General features: G+C 35.4%; 1 protein-coding gene across 4 annotated transcripts in view; it reads right to left on the bottom strand.

Annotated features, from left to right (window-relative positions):
* GPATCH2 (G-patch domain containing 2) overlaps positions 1–21,764 on the bottom strand; it is a 167,819-nt gene that overhangs the window by 43,082 nt on the left and 102,973 nt on the right. For all 4 annotated transcript variants that reach the window (XM_060091430.1, XM_060091432.1, XM_060091433.1 and 1 more), the window contains exons 7-8: positions 9,999–10,038; positions 3,561–3,631 (exon numbers count right to left, since the gene is read on the bottom strand). In XM_060091430.1, coding sequence (XP_059947413.1) covers positions 3,561–3,631; positions 9,999–10,038 — 111 coding nt within the window. The remainder of the gene's footprint in view (positions 1–3,560; positions 3,632–9,998; positions 10,039–21,764) is intronic.

Genomic DNA, 21,764 nt, shown 5'->3' with positions numbered 1-21,764 from the left:
AGTAATCTTAGAGTTCAGAATCTTGACTGCAACAGCAACTGGGACCAAATTTCTAATATACAACTTTCAAGTAGTAAAGTTTTCTTAATTACCATCTAACTGCAACCCACAAGTTTAGATATTATCACTATGATTTTTTGGACACGAGTTATTTTAAAATGTATTTTTAACTCCAAACTTTAAAAAAATTATTTTTGTCAATGATTTCTCTTAATCACATTCAAGTTAAAGGATATGATCTTTATGATACATATTCATCAAAATTTGTTGATAGTAGCTTTGGCCTGGTAAGTGGTCAATTTTTGTAAATATTACATGTGTCTTTGAGAAGGATGTGTTTTTGTTAATAGTTTGGGTGAAATGGTTTATATAATATCATTAAGTTTGTTAATTTTCTGTTGTGCAAATTTTCTGATGGCTTAAACTATCAATAATATCAATGCTGTATTGAAGTGGGAGCACCATGATAGTGGGTTAGTGAGTTTCTCCATTCACTGCTATTAATATTTGCTTTATATATTTTCCTGAGGCTATTTTAATGAATGTACACAATAATAAAATTATTAACTTTTTGGTAAGTTGAATCTTTTATCATTAAATTATGCGTTTCTTAAGCTTGTTAAGGCTTTTGTTCTTAAGTCAGTTTGTCTGGTATGAGAGTCTCTTTTATAGTATATCTGGTATATGCTGTTCCATCCTTTAGTTTTCCACCTTTCTTTGTCATTATTTCAGGTATGTCTCTTATAAAGAACATATAGTTGGATTTTAAAAGAAAAACTAAATCTGCTTAGTTTTGCTTTGAACTGACAAGTTTAATCCATAAATATTTATTGTAATTACTGATACATGGACTTGATTCAATTATCTAACTTTTTTTTCTGTGTCCCATTTTGTCTATGCTTTTTCCCCCCTTTATTGACTTTTTAAATGGATTTTTTTAGGTAATATTTTATTCCATTCAACCCCACGCCCGCCAACTGGCTTGGAATTAACATACTCTATTTCTTTTGACTTAGTAGTTAATTTTGATATTTTACCATGAATACTTAATACAGTCTTATCAAGTATCAATCTCTTAACTGACCAATGAAGTAAACACCCCAAACAATTCAAGGACCTTAGATTGAACTTGAACTGTAATCATCAACACTGCCAATTTAACATGCTGTTATTTTCCACTATCTTAGATTGTCTTTTGAAAAGTCCTATGAATTACATATTATAACTATCAACTTATATAAACAATGGTTGTTTAAACTTACTGAAATCTTTAACAGTTTATTGGCTTAGTATTCATTTTTTTATCTTAAGACTTTCCTCGGGAGATCCTTTTCTTGAAATACATCCTTTAAAAAGTCTTCTAGCAAAGGTCTGTTGGTAGTAAACTTTCTTAGTTTTTGAAAATCTTAAACTGTTTTTACTTCATCTTCATATATGAAAGATGTTTTTCTAGGCACATAGTTCTATGCTGACAATGTATTTTCACCCAGTACTCTGAAGACTTGTCCACTGTTTTCTGGTTTCACTGTCAGTACTCAGAAATCTGATGATGTACAGATGTCATTCCTTTGTAGTAATTCATCCTTTATCTCTGGATTCTTTTAAGATCTTCTCTTTGTTTTTGGTGTACTACAGTGTACTACTAGGTATGGATTTCTTTCTATTTATTCTAGTTGGTATTCACTGTGCTTTCTGTACCTGTATCTATAGATTTATAACTTTCACCCATTTAGGGAATCCTTAGCCAACATCTCTTCAGCATCATGTTTTTTTTCAGCCTTTCTATACCCTCCATCAAAGCCTCTAAGCTTAAATATATCTTAGATCTTTCCTGGGTCTCTTAACCACTCTTTCATTTTTCCATCTCCTTGTATTTTTATGCTGTATTCTGGCCTACTTCTTCAGCTGTACCTCCATTTCACAATCACACTTCTCATTTTTAACAATTATATGCTTTTGATTCAATTCTGCTTGAACAATTCTAATAGCGATCTGTTGCCTGCTTATTTTATTTCTATAAACATGTCATTCATAATTATTTATAACCTGTATAAAATTTATATAAGCCATACTTCATAGTTTCAGGATCTGACATCCTTAGGGGTAACTATATTAGTTTTATGTTGACTATCACTGATGGTCAACTTATTATGTTTGACAATTTTTGATTGTCTAAATTAGACATGCTAGATGGGATTTATGTTAGCTTCTGCAGATACCTAGTGGGTTCTCAGTTGGGGTTAGTCTGTACAACATGGTACTTGGAAGCTACATTGCTTGCTTGGGAGTGTTAAACACAGTGGCTAGCACACTAACTACGGGAGGCCAGGAGATGCAAAGGTAGCTGCCGAGGTCGGCTATCTTGTTAAAAATTGAGCAAGTGTAAATCACAGGGCAGTAGTTCTGAACAATATTCTGATAGTCATTTTCACCTAAGTAAAAATGAGGTCTTCAGAAATACCACGTGCAAAATTTGGAAATACACTGTCTAAAACAATAAACTGGGGCAAATTTTTTTTATTAAAGAAAAAATATAACATCGACTCAGCAATATAAAATGAGTAAGAACATAGAAGCACTTTAAAAAAAGAGTATATTTTCTAGATACTTATTTATATATTATTAGAGATAAATATACATGTTGCTCTCTCATAAAGCCTAAGTACCATTTAAGTTTTGGGGAAAAGATTAATTCTCTCTCTCTTTTTTTTTTTTTTTTGCGGTACGTGGGCCTCTCACTGTTGTGGCCTCTCCCGTTGCGGAGCACAGGCTCCGGATGTGCAGGCCCAGTGGCCATGGCTCACGGGCCTAGCTGCTCCACGGCATGCGGGATCTTCCCGGACTGGGGCATGAACCCGTGTCCCCTGCATCAGCAGGCAGACACTCAACCACTGTGCCACCAGGGAAGCCCTAATTCTCTTTTTTTATAATTAAAAAATAAACAAATTATTCTAAATCTTGATCTAAAATTCATTAGTTATGGGTGGCAGAGATTTTCTTTTCTTCTAAAAATGCACTCTTACATAGAGAATGGACTTGAGGATACAGGGAGGGGGAAGGGTAAGCTGGGACGAAGTGAGAGAGTGGCATGGACATATATACACTACCAAATGTAAAACAGATAGCTAGTGGGAAGCAGCCACACAGCACAGGGAGATCAGCTCAGTGTTTTGTGTTCACTTAGAGCGGTAGGATAGGGAGGGTGGGAGGGAGACACAAGAGGGAGGGGATATGGGGATGTATGTATATGTATAGCTGATTCACTTTGTTATACAGCAGAAACTAACATACCATTGTAAAGCGATTATACTCCAATAAAGATGTTAAAAAAATGTACTCTTTATTTTTCATCAGCTTTAAAAAATACAAATAGAATGGTATCTTTCTATTCATTACTAGTAATCATGAAATAGATTCTAATAAACAATACATAAAATATTTTCAGCTGGCACTTTAGAGCCAAAGGCAACCCAACTATAACTCACCGTATTCATACTGGTATGGAAAAAAAAATCACATGATTTAGTGATCAGAATAAAAAGTGATTTTAAATTGCTTACCTGCTGGCTGTTTTCACAGAACAGTTTTTCTTGTGTCCTCTTTCAGCTCGGTTATCTCTCAGAAGCTGATGCTGTCCAAAGTGTTAAAACAAAGTTGTAGAAACAAAAATATTTCCATTATATTATTTTGTAAGTTGAAAAGTATTCTTCTCATTCAGAGGGACACTATTTGTTCACTTGCATTACTTTTTTTTCTTTCTGTTTTTTTTACTGGTTTTTCTTAAAACGAAGACAACTACTTTTGCTAGAGATGCCACTGACACCCTTATAAAAATGTTGCTAAGAGTTGCCAGTGCTTGCCTGACAGCTTACACTGCTCTTATAGTCACTTAATATACAGCCTAGAGCTGGAGGTCTAGGACTCACTTCTAGTTCTGGTTCTCTGGAGTGGTCCTGGTTAAAGTAATGCAACCTCTCTTACCAATGCTTCTACCAGTGCATTCAGCTACGAATTTTTCGAGGCTTTTGTCACCTACAATGACATAAAAGATCTAATCTTACTTTCTCTGTATTTACTGGCCTAACATGGTAAAGAAACATTTAAAACATTCTTTTTCAAAGAAATTATTGGCTTGGAAATACATAATTAGAAAAAAATACAGATTTGACTGCCTCCTCAAAATGCGTCACCATACACTTCCCTTCACACTTGCTTTACCCTAACTAATTGGAAAGAAAAAAACCCAAGTAGTCAATACTTTTTGCTGTGTGTACACTCAAACTGTAGCTTATCTTACTTATGCAGAAATGTGATTATATGCAAGACTGGGCTAATAAGAAGTTGTACAGCATATTAGAAATTAACCTTAATAAAAATAGAAATCTTAGAAGTAATAGTGCAGGAAAGATCTGAGTTCGAATCCCAGCTATACCAGTCACTAACAAGTCACTAGGTTTTAAAAACAGGTCTACCATTTATAAGCTGTGTAACGTCTCTAAGTCTCAGTTTCCACCTGGAAAATTGAGATAACAATAATATCTACCTATAAGGGTGCTGTGAGTGTTAAATAAGATAAATCATGTCAAACACTTAGCACTATGACCAGAGTATAAAAAGTGCCGAGTAAATGGTTCAAATGCTACAATTGTAATTAATGAGCCTGGTTGTCAGTGGTTATTGTCTGACCAATATCAGTAACTTCTAACGAAATAACTGCTTTGAACTATTGAATAACATCATTTAGAGTCAATTACTAGCCACATTTGGCCATCCTTGAGAAGGAAAATAACTTAATTAGATCACAAAGAACATTGTTAGATCATTATTTCAGGAATGTCTTAACTAAATAAGACTACTTTATATTTCTCTTAAATATCTGCTTCTTTCCATCCCCACTACCAACATCCCAGTCCAGGCCATCATTTTCTTTCACCTACAACAGCCTCTCCAAAGGCCTCCCTGCCTCCAGCCTCACTCCCATTTAATCCATTCTCCACACTGCAGCCAATAATTCTAAAACTAGATCTGATTACATTATTCTCTTCAGATAAACCCCCAAATCTTGTACAAGACTCTCATGGCCCTTCATAATTTGATTATATTTCTAAACTCATAATTTATTATGCTTCCTCCTACCCCCCAACCTAAGCTCCTTATTTCTAAATGATATATCCCAGCCATTCTGAACTTTTCAGTTTGGAGCATGTACCATATTCTTGCTCACCTTTGGCCCTTTTTTTAGTTATTCAATCTGCCTGCACCTCCAAGGCCCAGCACAGTGTCTGGAACATTTTTAGTGTTCAATAAATATTTGTTGAATGAATGAGTGAATGAATGAATGAGATAAAGAAATAGGGAATGAGATCTAGTATCTGATATGTAGATGAAGCCATACCTAATTATTACTACTTATAGAAAATAGCAACAATTTATCTTTAAGTCCATTAATCTGAAAGTGTTTCAATGTAGAAACACTTCGTACCATGAAAGCTAAATTGTTTCTGAAAAAAAATTAATTACTTTGGCATTTCTAATGCTAGTGTCTTTGTAAAAAAAATATACAAACCAACATTTGTGACACAGATAGCTAGAGGTGACATGATAAAATCTCTACCTCCACCTTCAATTAATAGTAGTAGTTAACTAACTTTTCTAATTGTTAGATAAGACGGATATGTGAACACTATTCCTGATATTTGTGTTAAAACAGTTTAAACAAAGAACTCAAAAAAATCCCAAACATATGTTCTGAAATAAGAAAAGAATTCTACAGTTTAGTTTTTTTCAAAATGCAACTATAATAACCAAAATAAATATTAGGCTATACCTACTAGGTATGGATAGTTCTCAGAGAGGCCACCACCTGGATGAACTAAAATGAGATAGCAACTTCTCTGAACTCCGAGGTTAGAGCTCCTTCTATTAGATTCACATGAGAATTTCTTTTCTCCCTCAAATTTATAGTTTTGATGGACTTTGTATATAAAAAGAGACAAATATTGGAATTATTTAATATAATGCATCTATATTAAAAAGTCATCATAAAATTATCTCATTTTATCAATAAAATTAAAAGTCTGGGTGTATCTTTGCAAATTTAAAATCAAGCTCAGAGAGAAAAATACAGACTCAGATCTCTGGGTCATGAATTTAACAGGTTAATATGGGAACCTAGATCTTCTAAGGGGCGAAGATGAAAAAATTAATCCAGAGTGTTATTTGAATAGAAAACATACATTTGTATTTGAAAGATTCCCAACACGTGTCTGCTCTGCCCCAAGGAACAAAAAAAAGGTGGCAGGGGGGAGGAGGGGCATCAGATCAGGAATTCATGATAAAAGACACAAGAGTCCTGGAGCTCTGCTCTGATATGCAAGAGTAGCTCATCAGGTTTTGAAAGATTCTTCACTTCTCTTACGGCTAACTTTTCCTGTTTCCTTGGACTCCTATCAGTGTCACAAGTGAGGTCAGTTTTCAGGGCTCTGACTCAACACCATCAACTCCGATTAATGACAGAACTTCTGAATATGGTGCGAAGTGCTTCTTACCTTCTGACTCTCAGATTGCTGGACTTAGGCCAAACGGAGAGACAATTCCCTTATTAGTGAGTGACCTGCAGATGTATATTAAAATGACTCATATAAGAATGACATGAACATTCATAAACACAAAACCTAGTACAATGTGAGGTTTACAAAAGTTACGCAATTTTAAAATCTGCTGAACGAAACCAGGAAGAGAAATGTTCCACGTGGATCATGGTTGCTCCTGTGACAGAAAGGGAGCTGAGAATTTCTGTGGCTATTCATGATATTTTAAAAAGATTATTTTGTGCGTGTCACGTTCCTAGCACAAGAGGAAAAAGCAAAGAGCAGAATTCTTATTCCACTTTCCACGGCAATCCTTTCTTTACCGCCTGATATTCAGAAGGCATTCAAGCTCAAGACTGTTTCTGGTTAGCAGCCACTTTTCAGGTAACTCCTCAAATGTCTACAAAAGAATTTCAAGTCTCTCCACACTTGGCCTTTCATAGGGTCCTCACCTTAAAAGGAGAACTAAGTAGTCTCTAAACAATGACCTATGGCTCCTTAAAATACTAGTAAACTCAGTAAAAAATATCACACCATTAGATATTCAAGGAGGAAAATCCTCAGAATTAAAAAAGACACACACACACAAAATGAGGCTTCCTGCAGCTGCTTCTGTCTCCTTACTTCTACTACTGAACCACCTTTCACTCTTCTCTTTTGTGGCCTCTGTGGTGCCCTCTCTGTGGTTTTCTCAAACATTTACCAACATCATGTAGATACTGCTTTCCTGCCCCAGATTTTACCCACCTCAAAGGAAAAGCTATGTTGTCTATATAAATACCTCTTTTTGTAAAAATAAAGAGTACCTGAGAGATAACGGCTGATGGACAACAGTGATTTACTAAATGTGTGATAAAGAAAACACTGAGTATGCATGATGTAAACGGAAATGGGACTTTGCACTAAAGAAGAGAAAGGGGAATCATAAGGTGGGGAAAGCAGTGAGGGGTGGGATTTCAAAAGTGGGGTTAATATTATCATTTCTTTATGTTGGTAAGTTGGTATGGGAAAAATAAAAGGTGTTCATGCATGCTAATAGTCATTCATTCAACAATATATTGAAGGATGTTATACTTTTTCATGGTCTTGCATTTTATCACTTGGACCTAGGTTTAGCCAATACTTTACTGTGCTAAAGTTAGGTCTAAGTTGAATAAGAAATTTTTGTCCCTCAAAACATGAGTAGTTTGTATGTGTATTTGTATACACACGTATATGTGCAACTGTTACTCATTATTCATGGATTCTGTACTTGCAAATTCACCTATTTGCTAAAATTTATTTGTAACACCAAAATCAATACTTCTGGTGCTTTAGCAGTCATTGGCAGACAGGCACAGAGTGACAGAAATTTGAGTCCCCTGTAGCGCATGTTCTCAGCTGAGCTCTGACAAGGTGATGTCTGTCTTCTTGTTTCAGCTTTCATACTGTAAACATGTGTCTTTTTCGAGGTCCATTCAGTGCTATGTTTTTTTGCATTTTTTTCTTGTTTTTATCTTCATTGTTTAAAATAGCCTCCTAAGTAAGTATCGTGCTGAACTGCTATCTAGTGTTCCCCAGAGCACGAAGGTTGTGATGGGCTTTATAGAGAAAATATGTGCATTAGACAAGCTCCCTTCAGGAATAAGTTATAGTGCTGCAGGCCATGAGTTCAGTGTTAATGAATCAATAATATGTATTAAATAAGGTGTCTTTAAACAGAAACACACATCAAATAAGGATATGTATTAATTAGTTAATGAAAATGTTGTGACCAGATATTCTCAGGAGCCTAACCTTGTATTTTTCCTGGGAGCGATTTTTCAGTATTTGCTACGTTAGTATTCTTATCAACCTCATAGAACATAGCTATTACAAATAACAAGAATCAACTGTGTTCATTAACTAATAACCTATCTAGTCAAGATAAAAATCTGAAATGGTACATCAGAGTTTAAGCCAAAGGGTGATTCAAAAATTTGTCTAAAATATTTAAAAATTAAAAAAAAAAAGATTGGTCAACTTTCTTCTCTATATGTTCTTAGCTATTTGTTAATTTTTAATTACAGAAAAAAAATTTGGCTGGAAGCAACCAGTTACACTATAATCTAAAGCACAGATTTATAACATGACTTTAGTATTTCTCAAATTCTAGAAGGTGGAAAATGATCTTTACAAAATCGTATTTGGGGATAAACTATATCCTAATGCGACTTACTACTAGAAGCAGAATCTTAATGTAATCATTTTACATAGAGGGTATGAACCATTTGGGAAAGCAGAAAGTCTAAGTTTTACATTCTGAACAAACACACTGCAGATGCAACGTAGCCTAATTAATTTCCAAAATTTTAGAAATAACGGTAAATATTCTATTATTAACGGAGAAATATATTTAAAGGTGCAAGTTGCTCTCATGGAAAAAGGCCAAGTTTACAAAAAATCATTAAACTGAATTCACATATTTTTCTTTACTTAGATTCATGTGTGTTAAGAAATATAGTATACCTTATAATGAAGTATTTGGCACTTTCCTGTTATAAGAAAAGGGAACTATGGTATGTGCAACCAACTCTGCACCTGCTGCCCAGCTTAAGAAATAAGACATTTACCAATTACTAAGCACAATCTCCTCTTTACCGACCTACCTACCTACCTACCTACCCCTCAGAAGAAATGATCCCTGTGGATTTGAGGCTTTTCATTTGCATATATTTAAAGGGATTTCTTACGTATCATACTATTGACCCACTTAAAAAATAACTCTTATAATCCACAATGAAAAAAAAAAGGCTTAACAAGGATGCAAAGCCATATGCTTTAAAACTTATCAAAATTTTAAGCCCTAAATTACCTTATCACACTGCAGAGAGAGAACTAACACATTCAACAGACAAAGAAGATAGACTACTTATTTTATATGTAAGTTAACCAAAATGAATGTCAAGTTCTTGCTAAGTCAACTAATCATTGTGCTGCCATGAAACTAATAAAAAATTTTAAAAAACTCACTTAGAAATATAACATAAACTTGTAAGAAACCATTATCACGTTCTAAACTTCAAAAATAAAAATATTCTCTGGCTGGCTGATCTTGTTTAATACAAAGCAATTTTTTCAAGCGTATGTACTATTTTGGTACCTTCACTTTGTGAAAAACGTGAATGGTGAAGTCCTACAAACTAGTGAATTCTAAAGCCTTTCCATGGAGGTGACACGTGTGACTGAGGAAGGGGGCAGTAAGGGAGAACTCTGATGCTAGCTGAGGATCAGTCACTTGGTCAGTGTATCAGCACCGGCACAATGAGCTCCTTTTAAAATAACCTGGGATTTTATCCTTTCTCATAAAACTGATCTACTACCTTGAAGGGAGATAGCTAAATATTTGAAAGACTGAGTAACTTCCTTTTGGATTAGAATGTTCCTTACCTGGCCATGCTCTGTTCTAGCCCCAGGGCTAAACCAATGGCTGCAGAGGAAAGAGAAAAGGAGTTAGCAGGAAACTCACTAAAAGCACATGCTCTCACGTGATCAATCTGCATGTGCTGTAAGAAATATACATGCCACCAGCAACAGAGCCTTAAAATATGCCGTATTTTAATGGATATTTCATGTAATCCTAGACTTACACCAATTTTGACAGAAATGTAAGAGGGCTCATAACCCAGTAATTTTCAGTTTAATAAGCAAACTCAGTTAGAATTACATTTCCATTTAATTATGTTAACATAAACTGCTGGGACTGTATTCATTTTATGAATCAATTCTGGTTATAAAATCTACAAATGCTATCATTTACCACAACTTAATTACAGCATCATTACAATAGATGATGACCTTTTGATTGTTGGAGTTTTAAAAAACATTAAAAATACAAGAATATTATATCCTCTGGCTATGTCCCGAGCAACAATCACACAAGGCCCTTGATGTGAATTCTAAAGTATCAGCTGAAGGTACCTTGATCCCATTCCTTCCATGGGATTCTGGATTCTGGCTGAGAACAAATTCAACAACAACACTGGAGATATGTAAGTCATGGCACAGTTAAAGCGTTCCATTCTTGCACTGTGCCTCACCCTGCCTGGCCCACCCCATACTGTTCCAGATGCAACTTGGACTTTTAATAGTCTATCTGGTGATACCTTTTCAACAGGAGTTATCATTAGCTATATGCCCAGCCATCTGGCCAGTATTCTGCTTAAAACTAACTGTAAACATCAAGGAAATCCAGAGAGACATTGTGGGAAATAAGCCAGTAAAAGCCCACAATCATAGGGAATGATACTAATATTATTATTTATTTTTTTGCGGTACACGGGCCTCTCACTGTTGTGGCCTCCCCAGTTGTGGAGCACAGGCTCCGGACGCGCAGGCTCAGCGGCCATGGCTCACGGGCCCAGTCGCTCCACGGCATGTGGGATCTTCCCGGACCGGGGCATGAACCCGTGTCCCCTGCATCGGCAGGCGGACTCTCAACCACTGTGCCACCAGGGAAGCCCTAGAGTTTCTATTTTTTATAGAGTTTCTATTTTTTGGCTCAGAAGCATAATTTTATATTAACTTAGTGTGTCCTGTACACATAATGGTCTAAACTTGTGCTCTCTAATATGGTAGCTACTAGTCATCTATGGCTATTTAAATGAATATTAAAAATTAAGTTCCTCAGTTGCATTAGCCACATTTCAAGTGCCCTAGACATACATGGTTAGCAGCTACCATCACCAGCAGTGCAGATACAGAACATTTCCATTACTGTGAAAAGTTCTATCGGACACCACTAGTTTACAGATTATTGCTGAAAATTCAAATTAACTTTGGAAATGGAATATAATCTTCTACACTGAACATCTTCCTTGTGAACCGTAACTGTTTTATTGAAGAGACTTGTAAGTATGAAGAAGTATATAACAGAAAGGGGGGGGTGTTGAGGAATGAGGAAGGAGAAATGTCTGTTAAACTCCTAACTCAATATTCTATAATAGGGTTTCATGGATCAAGACATGGGAATAAAAATTAAGGTGAGAGGATAGCGTATTAAGAAGAAGCCATATGCTAGGTAAGAACTAGATCTTGGTAGCAACTACAACTGAGGATGCCAAAAGACTAAGGCACATGTGTCAGTGTAGAAGACGCTGACAGGGAGTTCCACATGACCTTCAGTACCTAGGATGATACGTGAATTTTGGTATTCTTGGTTCTATCTCTGCCTGTGGTTCTCAAAGTGTTGTCTTCAAAGTGTATTCTATGCAGCCCTGGGCGGGAGTGAGGACATCCCTGGAATACTGAACTAGTAGTCACTGTATTCCTCACTGCCATGAACTTGCAGGGGGAAAACAAAAAAGCCAGTTTCACTTAAAAATATTCTTGACATAGCAGTAAACATTTTTTTAATTAAGTCTCAACTCTGGAGTATACTTAAGAAAATTATTCGTGGTGAAATGGGCTGTACACATAAAGTATTTCAGATGCATAGTGAAGTACAACAATTGTCTCAAGAAAAGCACTTGTGAGATTGTGTGAGATGCAAACAGAACAAAGCCACTGTTTCCATGGAGCACTTATTTTTAACTTGAAAGAATGACTAATAAACTACGGTTATCTATACTTGACTATTTGGAAGACATTTTCTTGAAAATGAAACAATTTGAGCCTCTAAAGTTATGGAAAACAACTACTTGTGACTCATGATAAACTTTAAGCTTTCTAGCAAAAACCAGTCAGGCTTTTAGAAAACTTGTAACTGCCACCATGAACTTGACAGTTTCCAGCAGACTTGAAGTCTGCTGTGGTGATATTAATGCATGTGAATTCTTCCAAATGATCAACATATGATTTACTAAATCATGATGTGCAAGTGATCCATTCAGAATTCAAGACCAATAGATTTTAATGTCATTGAGGAAAAAAAAGCTCACTGATATGTTTTCAGATTATAATTAACCTTTGAGGAAAAAAAAAAAAACCCGAAAAAAACCCTCTGTGTTTTGGTGCAGTATCAAAGAATATCCACAATGAGTTGAAAAGGCTATTAAAATACTTCTTCCTTTTCCAACTACACATCTGTGTGAGGCTGGATTTTCTTCATATGCTTCAAATTGAAAGCAGAAGCAGCTACGAGAATCTAGCTTCTGTTATGCCAGACATTAAAGTGATTTGCTAAAATGATGACATGTTTTCACTAATTTTTTAGAGGAAAAGGTAGTCATTTTTCAAAAAATATGCTATATGTGTTAACATGTAATGGGCTTACTATATTTCTTAATGGATATATAAACACCTCATATATTCTTCTTTTTGCTACAAACCAAATCTTCATCTAGTGGCAGCATCAACCTTCTAATGGACAACTAAAACTCAGCTTGGGCACCTTTCTCTCTCATATTCAAACCATCAGCAAGTCCATAAGCATCTCTTAAATCCACTCACTTCTCAACATCTCTGGCACCACCTGAGTCCAAGCTATCAAGTTTTACCTGGAAAGTTGCAACTTTCCTTGTACCTACTAACTTTAATCCATTTATCATACTGCAGGCCTAGAGTGATCATTTCAAAGTTCAATTCTGAATTTGTAGTTATTCATACCCTTACCCTCAAGAAAACACACAAACAAAAGCAAACCGAAGTCTTAAGTGGCTTTCCACTACTCTTAGGAGAAAGAATCCTAATACATCCTGCAAGGCTCAGCATCATCTGGTCCCTGCCCACATTTCTCCAGTCTCATCACTTTCCTCTCATCTCTTCCCTCACATTGTCACTTGTTTTAACCTTTGTTTAATTCCCTGATTACAGAAAGTGGTATTCTCTCTGCTTGAAATGCTCCTCTTGCCATCCCTTAGTTCCTAGAGATTTCATCTCAAGCTTGTTGTCCTAAAAAGTCTTCTCCATCTCCATGTCTACTTCAAATTCTTTTTAAAGTTCTCCTTTAAGGTACTTAGCACAATATACAGTAACATCTCTTGAGCATTTATAAATAATAATAATCATAAATAATTTATGGGTCAGTATATAATTGTACATTTATGGATGTGCTTACTGATTAAGGTCTATTATCTCTATTAGGTTGTACCATGAGAACAGTGATGATGTCTATCTTATTCACTACTGTATACCTAGTGTCTAACACACAGTAGGTCCTCATAACTATTTTCAGAATGAATGGATAAATGAATGACTTGAGATTCAGGGCAGAGTTTTATTAACCAAAGCCACCCTGTTATTCTATATGAAAACAGAAGAATAAGAGCACTGAGCTATGTGGTCTTTAAGATTCTTTCGGGTTCTGGATATTCTGTGGAGCAGATGACCAGGATGTAAAGATATTCCTCATTCACTACCTTTTCTATGAAACAAAAAGTCAGTTCTAAAACTATCTCAAGAAGCCCTTCTAAAACTTGGCATTTATTTCATTAAACTACAAGTGTAAATCCAGGAAGTTCAGGTTGGCATGGCTGCTAAATCATGGGTTTTAGAATCAGAAAGATCTGGGTTTGGACACAGGTTCTGGCACTTACTGGCTAGGTGAAGTCGTTGAGACTCTTGGGTTCTTCCTCATCTATAAAATAAAATAAATCCCTCTGCTCTTACAGTATGGGGAGGCTTACACAAGACGGAGAACCCAGCACATAGTGGGTGTTTAAAATAAGTATTAATTTTCTCCCCCATAGTACACAGTGAATAAAGTAATATGTGAGCTTTTATTCTATGAACTTTTGCAATAACTTCCTATTTATTCCTAAATGTCAGTAAAGACACCAATACTCATGGGTAATGTCTATAGGATCCCCCAACAGGTTTAATGTGTTATCAAATATGTAATAAATGCTTAATACATTGGTTTCTTTAATTGACTTTTGGTTGAGTGGAATAGAGTGTGTGACTTCAGAAAAGTCAAGTTCTCTATAAAATGGGGTTATAACACCATCTATGTATGCTTCAGAGAGCTAATAAAACAATGAAGAGAGTTGTGCATATGACAATACTCTGAAAAGTAAAATATACTCCTCAATATAAAGCATCATCATCAACATCATCTTGAAATGTTTTATGCCCAGTTTAACAATCTTTCTGTATTTCACATAAGTACTTTGTAAAAATGTTATATATAAGAAAGGACTGTTATTATCCTTACTCTATAATTAAAATTAAGAAATATGTAAGCTCAATGACTTACCCAAGGGAATCACAGTAAATCAGAAGAGGAATTGATCCAGGCTATTTTATTTATCTCAATCTAAAGTTGAAGTTACTTTCACCATAAAGAAATAGATGCTAAATTTCAAAGTGTAAAAGTATTCCCAATGACCTTTCATCAGAGCAAATCTTGCTTTAAGCAAACTTTATATTTACACAAAAGATAAAATAAAGGGTGAATATTTGCTTTATAAAGGAATTCATCATAGGTGTATAAGTAATTAACCATGTGCATTTAAAATAAGTTTTGATCTACATACAATTCCTCAGGTCAATTTCCTAGACTTTCAAATTAAATAAATGCAAAATATAAGTATCAATGTAAAAATCAATTAATAAATCATATTTGCTCAATTTAAAAACAAGTAGCTCATAAATGATTGGAAAAATGTTGGAAAGGAAAAAATTCTGGACCATTTAAGGTCAATACATAAAGGGAAGTGGAGTGAATAAAAAGTAACCCCATTTGATGCCTTTAATATTTTTATTTTTTTATAAATTTATTTATTTAATTTATTTATTTTTGGCTGCGTTGCTGCACGCGGGCTTTCTCTAGTTGCAGCGAGCGGGGGCTACACTTCATTGCGGTGTGTGGGCTTCTCATTGCAGTGGCTTCTCTTGTTGTGGAGCACGGGCTTTAGGTGCGCAGGCTTCAGTAGTTGTGGCTCGCGGGCTCTAGAGTGCAGGCTCAGTAGTTGTGGTGCATGGGCTTAGTTGCTCCACGGCATGTGGGATCTTCCCGGACCAGGGTGTCCCCTGCATTGGCAGGCGGATTCTTAACCACTGCACCACCAGGGAAGCCCCAACGTTTTTTAAAACTAGGTAGTCATATATTAATTTTATTTTGCAGATTTTAATATTTGTATTTTCAAAAATTCAACAGAATAATTAAATGTGAGTTTCAAAACTTAACATGTTATTTTTACTCAGAAATTAGATACTAATTTCTCAGCTTTAGTTGGATTGAAGTTCTTGTCACATTTTGTGTACCTCTCTATGGTTATTTTAATGAATATTTCATTTATTTGCATGATATTTCCCATTAAAAGAAACCTATCATATATTAACAATTGGACTTTAAGAAGAGAAGTACATGTTCCAAGGAAATAATTATCAGATGGAATATAAAATAATTAGTACAGTGAAAATAATCACATTTTCATAATTATGACACTCTATAAGGCTTCTCAATATCTGTACAGAGCACATGTTAGTCTACCTTTAAAACCAAGACTCCATAATCTAACTTGTGCTCAGCAAAGTTGGCGGGTCACCAAATGTCTAAAAGTAATCTTATTTTATAATTGAAATTATTGTAAAATATCTTCTTTAGAGAAACTCTTCACATTTTAATGACCTACTTCCACTTTCTCATATACCGTGCTGAAAACTTTCAGTGAGGTGAGTTTTTCCACACTGAGCACCATGCTGGGTATTGCTCTAATGACTCTAAAACCATCCTTTTCCATCCCTCAGCTCAGCAGTTCTGTTTCTTCGATTAGACTTTTCCAAGCTGCCCTACACTAAACTTTACTAACCATGCGACCATAGGAACTGAAAATTCCTAAATGTTATTGCATTAGAACCTGTAAAATATTTCCCCTTATTTATTAAAAATAAAATTCTTGAAACTCTATGAAGTAAAATTATTTTAAGTATTCCTATATCAGATTATTTTTTGTAGTTAATCTTCCAAAGCAAAACAAATATTGACTTAGAGGAATCATTCACTGAAAGTAGTAGTTGTTACCTACTATCCAATTAGAAGTTTCTAAATATTTAGTAATTGAATGACTATTTTAGCCATTCTTACAGTTCTGCATTCTGAGGTAAGTGCAGCAAGGATTTCACAAAACCACAGTTCATCTACGCTTTCCCTATACTGTTGTGCAAGAATCAGGAAGGGGGGGGTCTTCTCCTCATCACTAGCCAGTAGTGGAACTTGATAACCTTGACCCCAGAGCCAGGGATTTTGGATGTGTGCATTGTATTGTATATTATGAGAAAATTAAGAACAAGAAAAAGCTTCCATCCTTGGCAAATTCATGGTTCATTAGAGGAATAAGGTATGCATATAATAACTATAGTCTAGAGAATAACGTGACAAATACTATAATCAAGTAGAAATAAGGGCCTGAAGGGAGAATATAGAAGGTATCGAGAATTGCTGGTTGAAATTTGGGGGAAAAAAACAAAGATTCCTTAAAGGAGGTTGTAGCAGATACTGTTAATGTCTCCTCAATAGCTGTGCAACTATCTACTTCCAGACTTCCAGTTATGTGAGTACACTAAACAGCTCTCTGTTTAAACCATTATTTGTAGGATATTCCGTTATTTTTTCCTGACCGGAATCTGCACAAGAGTGGTCTTCAACCATTTTTGAGCACATATTGCCTGAAACAGTTATGAAAATGTCCTCCTTTTGCATATTTTTATGTAGACATCTAAAGTTTTCATCATAGTTTAAATATTTGCAAAGGATTCATTTTCTATTAATTTTATATATTGATATTTCAAAGTAAAATAAACTGCACCACTCTTTTGACTATATACACTGGAATCTAAATATCACTGTGCTTTTATATTAGCCATCGATCCATTAAAAAAAGATACCAGGGGCTTCCCTGGTGGCGCAGTGGTTGGGAGTCCTCCTGCCGATGCAGGGGACACGGGTTCATGCCCTGGTCCGGGAAGATCCCACATGCTGCGGAGCGGCTGGGCCTGTGAGCCATGGCCGCTGAGCCTGCATGTCCGGAGCCTGTGCTTCGCAACGGGAGAGGCCACAACAGTGAGAGGCCCGCGTACCACACACACACACACACACAAAGATACCAGGACAGGCACGTCTTTAAAGGTTGAAAATTTTACATGGCTTATTTTTCTCCTTGAATCCTTTCAGTTTACAATTCACTCGTTCACAGAAGTTTATCCTAATGTAATATAATTTTATACTTGAAAGTCTTTTATTAGTTATCCTATTATAGTCTTCTGCAACAAAAATGTGTGTGTATATCTATATAACATATATACATATGTATATAAATACACATATAACATTTCCTTAAGGATCTGTGACTATGAAACTAGAGTAAAAATTATTTTGAAAAGTTTATAAGTTAGTCAATGTTAATAATAATTGTTAGTTGATAACCATTAGTTACTTAAGATCTGAAATACTTTTCATTAGTACTCAACTAAACCAACATAAATACATTTTGATAATACTAAACATAAAAATAAAATTTTATTAGAAAGCTATCATTAACAAGTTTTCCCCCCAAATTAGTTCATATATCCATTGATGAATATTACCATTAGCATCAATTCTACTGTTATTTTTAACAATTTGAGTGCTCAGAAACCTTGTTCACACAAATTGACAAATGGAAATAAAAGGAATTTGGTTAGAACCAACACTTGATTATTGAACTCCTTCAGAGTTTTATGCCAGAAAATATCACACACAATGATTTCAAGATTAAGCGGTATTTTTAATAATCTACCAGATACTGAAAACAAAGAATTAGTAACTACCTAAATCGCATAAAGCTTTGTGACTTAGTCATTTGATTTAATCTGTCAACATCAATATCAGTACAATATGAATGACCCCCTGTTCGGAACCCAAGAGGATTTTACACTACAGGGAAATGTGCCAAGATAAGATCAGAACTGAGAGGGCATCTTTTTTTCTAAAGTGGAAGAAAGACAATTTTAAGATTCCCGCCTGAGGGTAGGGCCCCCGGAGCACCCAGCTCTGAGACTCAAAGGACTGCAAAGAAAGAAGCAGTTCTTAATGGGCACGTGAGCACTCTCTGTGGCTATCCCTCAAGGCTCAGCCCAGAGGGAGCAGGATGTTTGCCTAAAAACGTCCATCTCCCAGTCTTTTCCTGGAAGGCAAAGGTTTGATGGCAAACCTTACAAGCTGCCGCCTGAGGTTCTAGAGTCTAACTGAGGATGCATCTAGGGGCTGGCTGCCATCCTCCTCAGAGTCCAGGGGGCTGGGGGCACTTCCCCCGCCTTCCCACTCCTGCTTGCTGGAACAATAAAACCAGGCTGCTAGCTTGTACACATGTCTGGTGCCCCAGCTTTTGCACCTGCCACCTGAGGGACAGGCCCTGGATCTCCTGGCTCTGACAGCCAGTGGAGCTTGCATTCACTAGTCTTATAGGACTACAGCAAACAAAGAAGCAGTTTTTAAACAGACACAGGAACAATGTCCCCTCATGACAATACACTTAAGCTAGGTGTAGAGGGAGCAGGCAAAACACCCATCTTTATTCTCCCTGGAAGGGTCTTAACTACCTACTTTCCCAGCTGTTACAACTGATCACATAAAAATACTAAGGATCACAAGAAACTACTATAAGCCATTATTTTCCAACAAATCAGATAACCTAGAAGAAATGAATAAATTCCTAGAAACATAAAATTTACCAAAACTGAAATCATGAAGAAACAGAAAATCTAAGAAGACCAATTACTAGGAAGCAGATTGAACCAGTAATCAAAAACTATCCAAAAAGAAAAAAAAAAAAGTCAAGGACCAGATCACTTCACTGGTGAATTCCATGAAATATTTAAAGAAAAATTAATATCAATCCTTCTCAAAGTCTTCCAAAAAATCAAAGAGGAGGGAACACTTTCAAACTCATTTTACAAGCCCAGCATTATATCCTGATACCAAAGCCAGAGAAGGATTCTACAAGAAAAGAAAATTACAGGCCAATATTCCCAATGAACATAGAAAAATCTTCAACAAAGTATTAGCAAAACAAATTCAACAGGGTCATACACAATGATCAAGTGGGATTTATTCCAGGGATGCAAGGATAGTTCAACAACTGCTAATTAATAAATGTGACACATCAAATTAACCAAATGAAGGATAAAAGTCATATGATCATCTTAATAGATGCATAAAAAGCAAATGATAAAATTCAACATCTTTTCATGATAAAAACCCTCAACAAATAGAAGGAATGAATGTACCTCAACATGGTAAAGGCCATATATTACAAGCCCACAGCTAACATCATAGTCAATGGTAAAAAGCTGAATGCTTTTCCTCTTAGATTAGGAAAAGGACGAGGATGGCTACTACTCTTGCCACTTCTATTCAACAGATATTGGAGGTCCTAGCCAGAGAAATTAGGCAAGAAAAAGAAAGTAAAAACATCCATACTGGAAAGGAAGAAGTAAAATTGTCTCTATTTGCAGATGACATGACAGTACACATAGAAAATCCTTAAGACTCCACCAAAAAGCTATTAGAACAAATGAACAAGTTCAGTAAAGCTTTAGGACACAAAATCAATATACGTAAGTTGGTTGTGTTTGGATACACTAACAACAAAATATCACAAAGAGAAGTTATGAAACAATCCCATATACAATAGCATCAAAAATAATAAAATATTTAGGAATAAATTTAACCAAAGAGGTGAAACATCTATACACCAAAAACTATAAAACACTGATGGAAGAAGACACAAATAAATGGAAAGAGATTTTGTATTCATGAATAGGAACAATTAATATTGCTAAAATATCTATAGTATGCACAGATATCCATACAATCCACAGAGCGAAGGGAATCATAAAAATTCCAATGTCATTTTTCACAGAAATAGAAAACAAACCCTAAAATTTGTATGGAGCCATAAAAAACCCTAAATAGCCAAAGCAACCTTGATAAAGAAGAGCAAACCTGGAGCTATCATACTTCCTGATTTCAAACTATCTTCAAAAAATACACACTAAATATATATATATATTATAGAAATCAAAAAAGTATGGTATTGGTTAAAAACAGACACATAGATCAATGGAACAAAATAGAGAGCCCAGAAATAAACCCATGCATATATGGTCAATTAATATACACACACACAATGGAGTATTATTCAGCCTTAAAAGGAAGGAAATCCTGCCATTTGTGACAACATGGATGAACCTGGAGGGCATTATGCTAGGTGAAATAAGCCAGACAGAAAAAGATAAATAGTGCTGATATCATTTATATGTGGAATCTTAAAAAAAAAAAAAGGTTGAACTTCTAGAAACAGAATAGAATTGTGGTTGACAGGGGCTGAGGTGGGGAGTCGGGTGGAGGAGCTAGGGAGAGGCTGATAAAAGGGCACAAACTTTCAGTTATAAGACGAATAAAGCCTGAGGATCTAATGCACATTAATGACAACTGTAATTAACAATATTGTACTGTATGCTTGAAAGTTAAGAGAGAAAATCTTAAATGTTCTCACCGAAAAAAAAAAGTAAATATGTGAGCTGATGAATGTGTTAATTTGATGGTGGGAATCCTTTTACAATGTGTGTATGTGTATGTATATAAATATACATAAAATTATCATGTTGCACACTTTAAATATTCTACAAGTTTTTATTTGTCAATTATATCTCAATAAAGCTGAAGGGGAAAAAAAAAAAAAGAAATGAGTTGCAAAAACTGTGCAGCACCCTAGAAGGGCATCTGAGGTAATGAACATATCAGCTGTGATCTTACATATAAATAACAAGAAAGGTCCTCCAAGAAAGCAGAAAAGGACTGCTTGCCAAATTGGACATATATTAAGTGCTTCCTTTACTGAATAGGAGCTTTTGTTGAAATAGCCTGCATTCTCCACAATTCTATATTTTATATGCAGTCACCTTTAATTTATGCTACATACAACATACTACAAGGAGCCATAGCCAGATCTGATTAAAGCTTCATGTCACTCAGAGGTCCCAGATGAGATTTTGAGACAAATGATGTAACTGGATGAGACTTTGAAGTGGTCTTCTTTGGGAAAGGCAGGAAAGGTATTTCACACAGTATGTATGTATGGAGTGAAGAGTGTGTATGAATGTTGAAAAGTCAGTGAGCTGAGTACGACAAATTTTGTTAGCAGCTACTCAATGGATAGTATCCTCTTCTTATCCTTATTTTGTTAGGGGCCACTATGTGCCAGACTCAAGTAACCTATCATGACTGATCTAAAC

The sequence above is a fragment of the Mesoplodon densirostris genome, chromosome 2, assembly GCF_025265405.1.
Source record: "Mesoplodon densirostris isolate mMesDen1 chromosome 2, mMesDen1 primary haplotype, whole genome shotgun sequence".
Taxonomy (NCBI): domain Eukaryota; kingdom Metazoa; phylum Chordata; class Mammalia; order Artiodactyla; family Ziphiidae; genus Mesoplodon; species Mesoplodon densirostris.
This window is presented reverse-complemented; position numbering and strand designations above follow the sequence as displayed.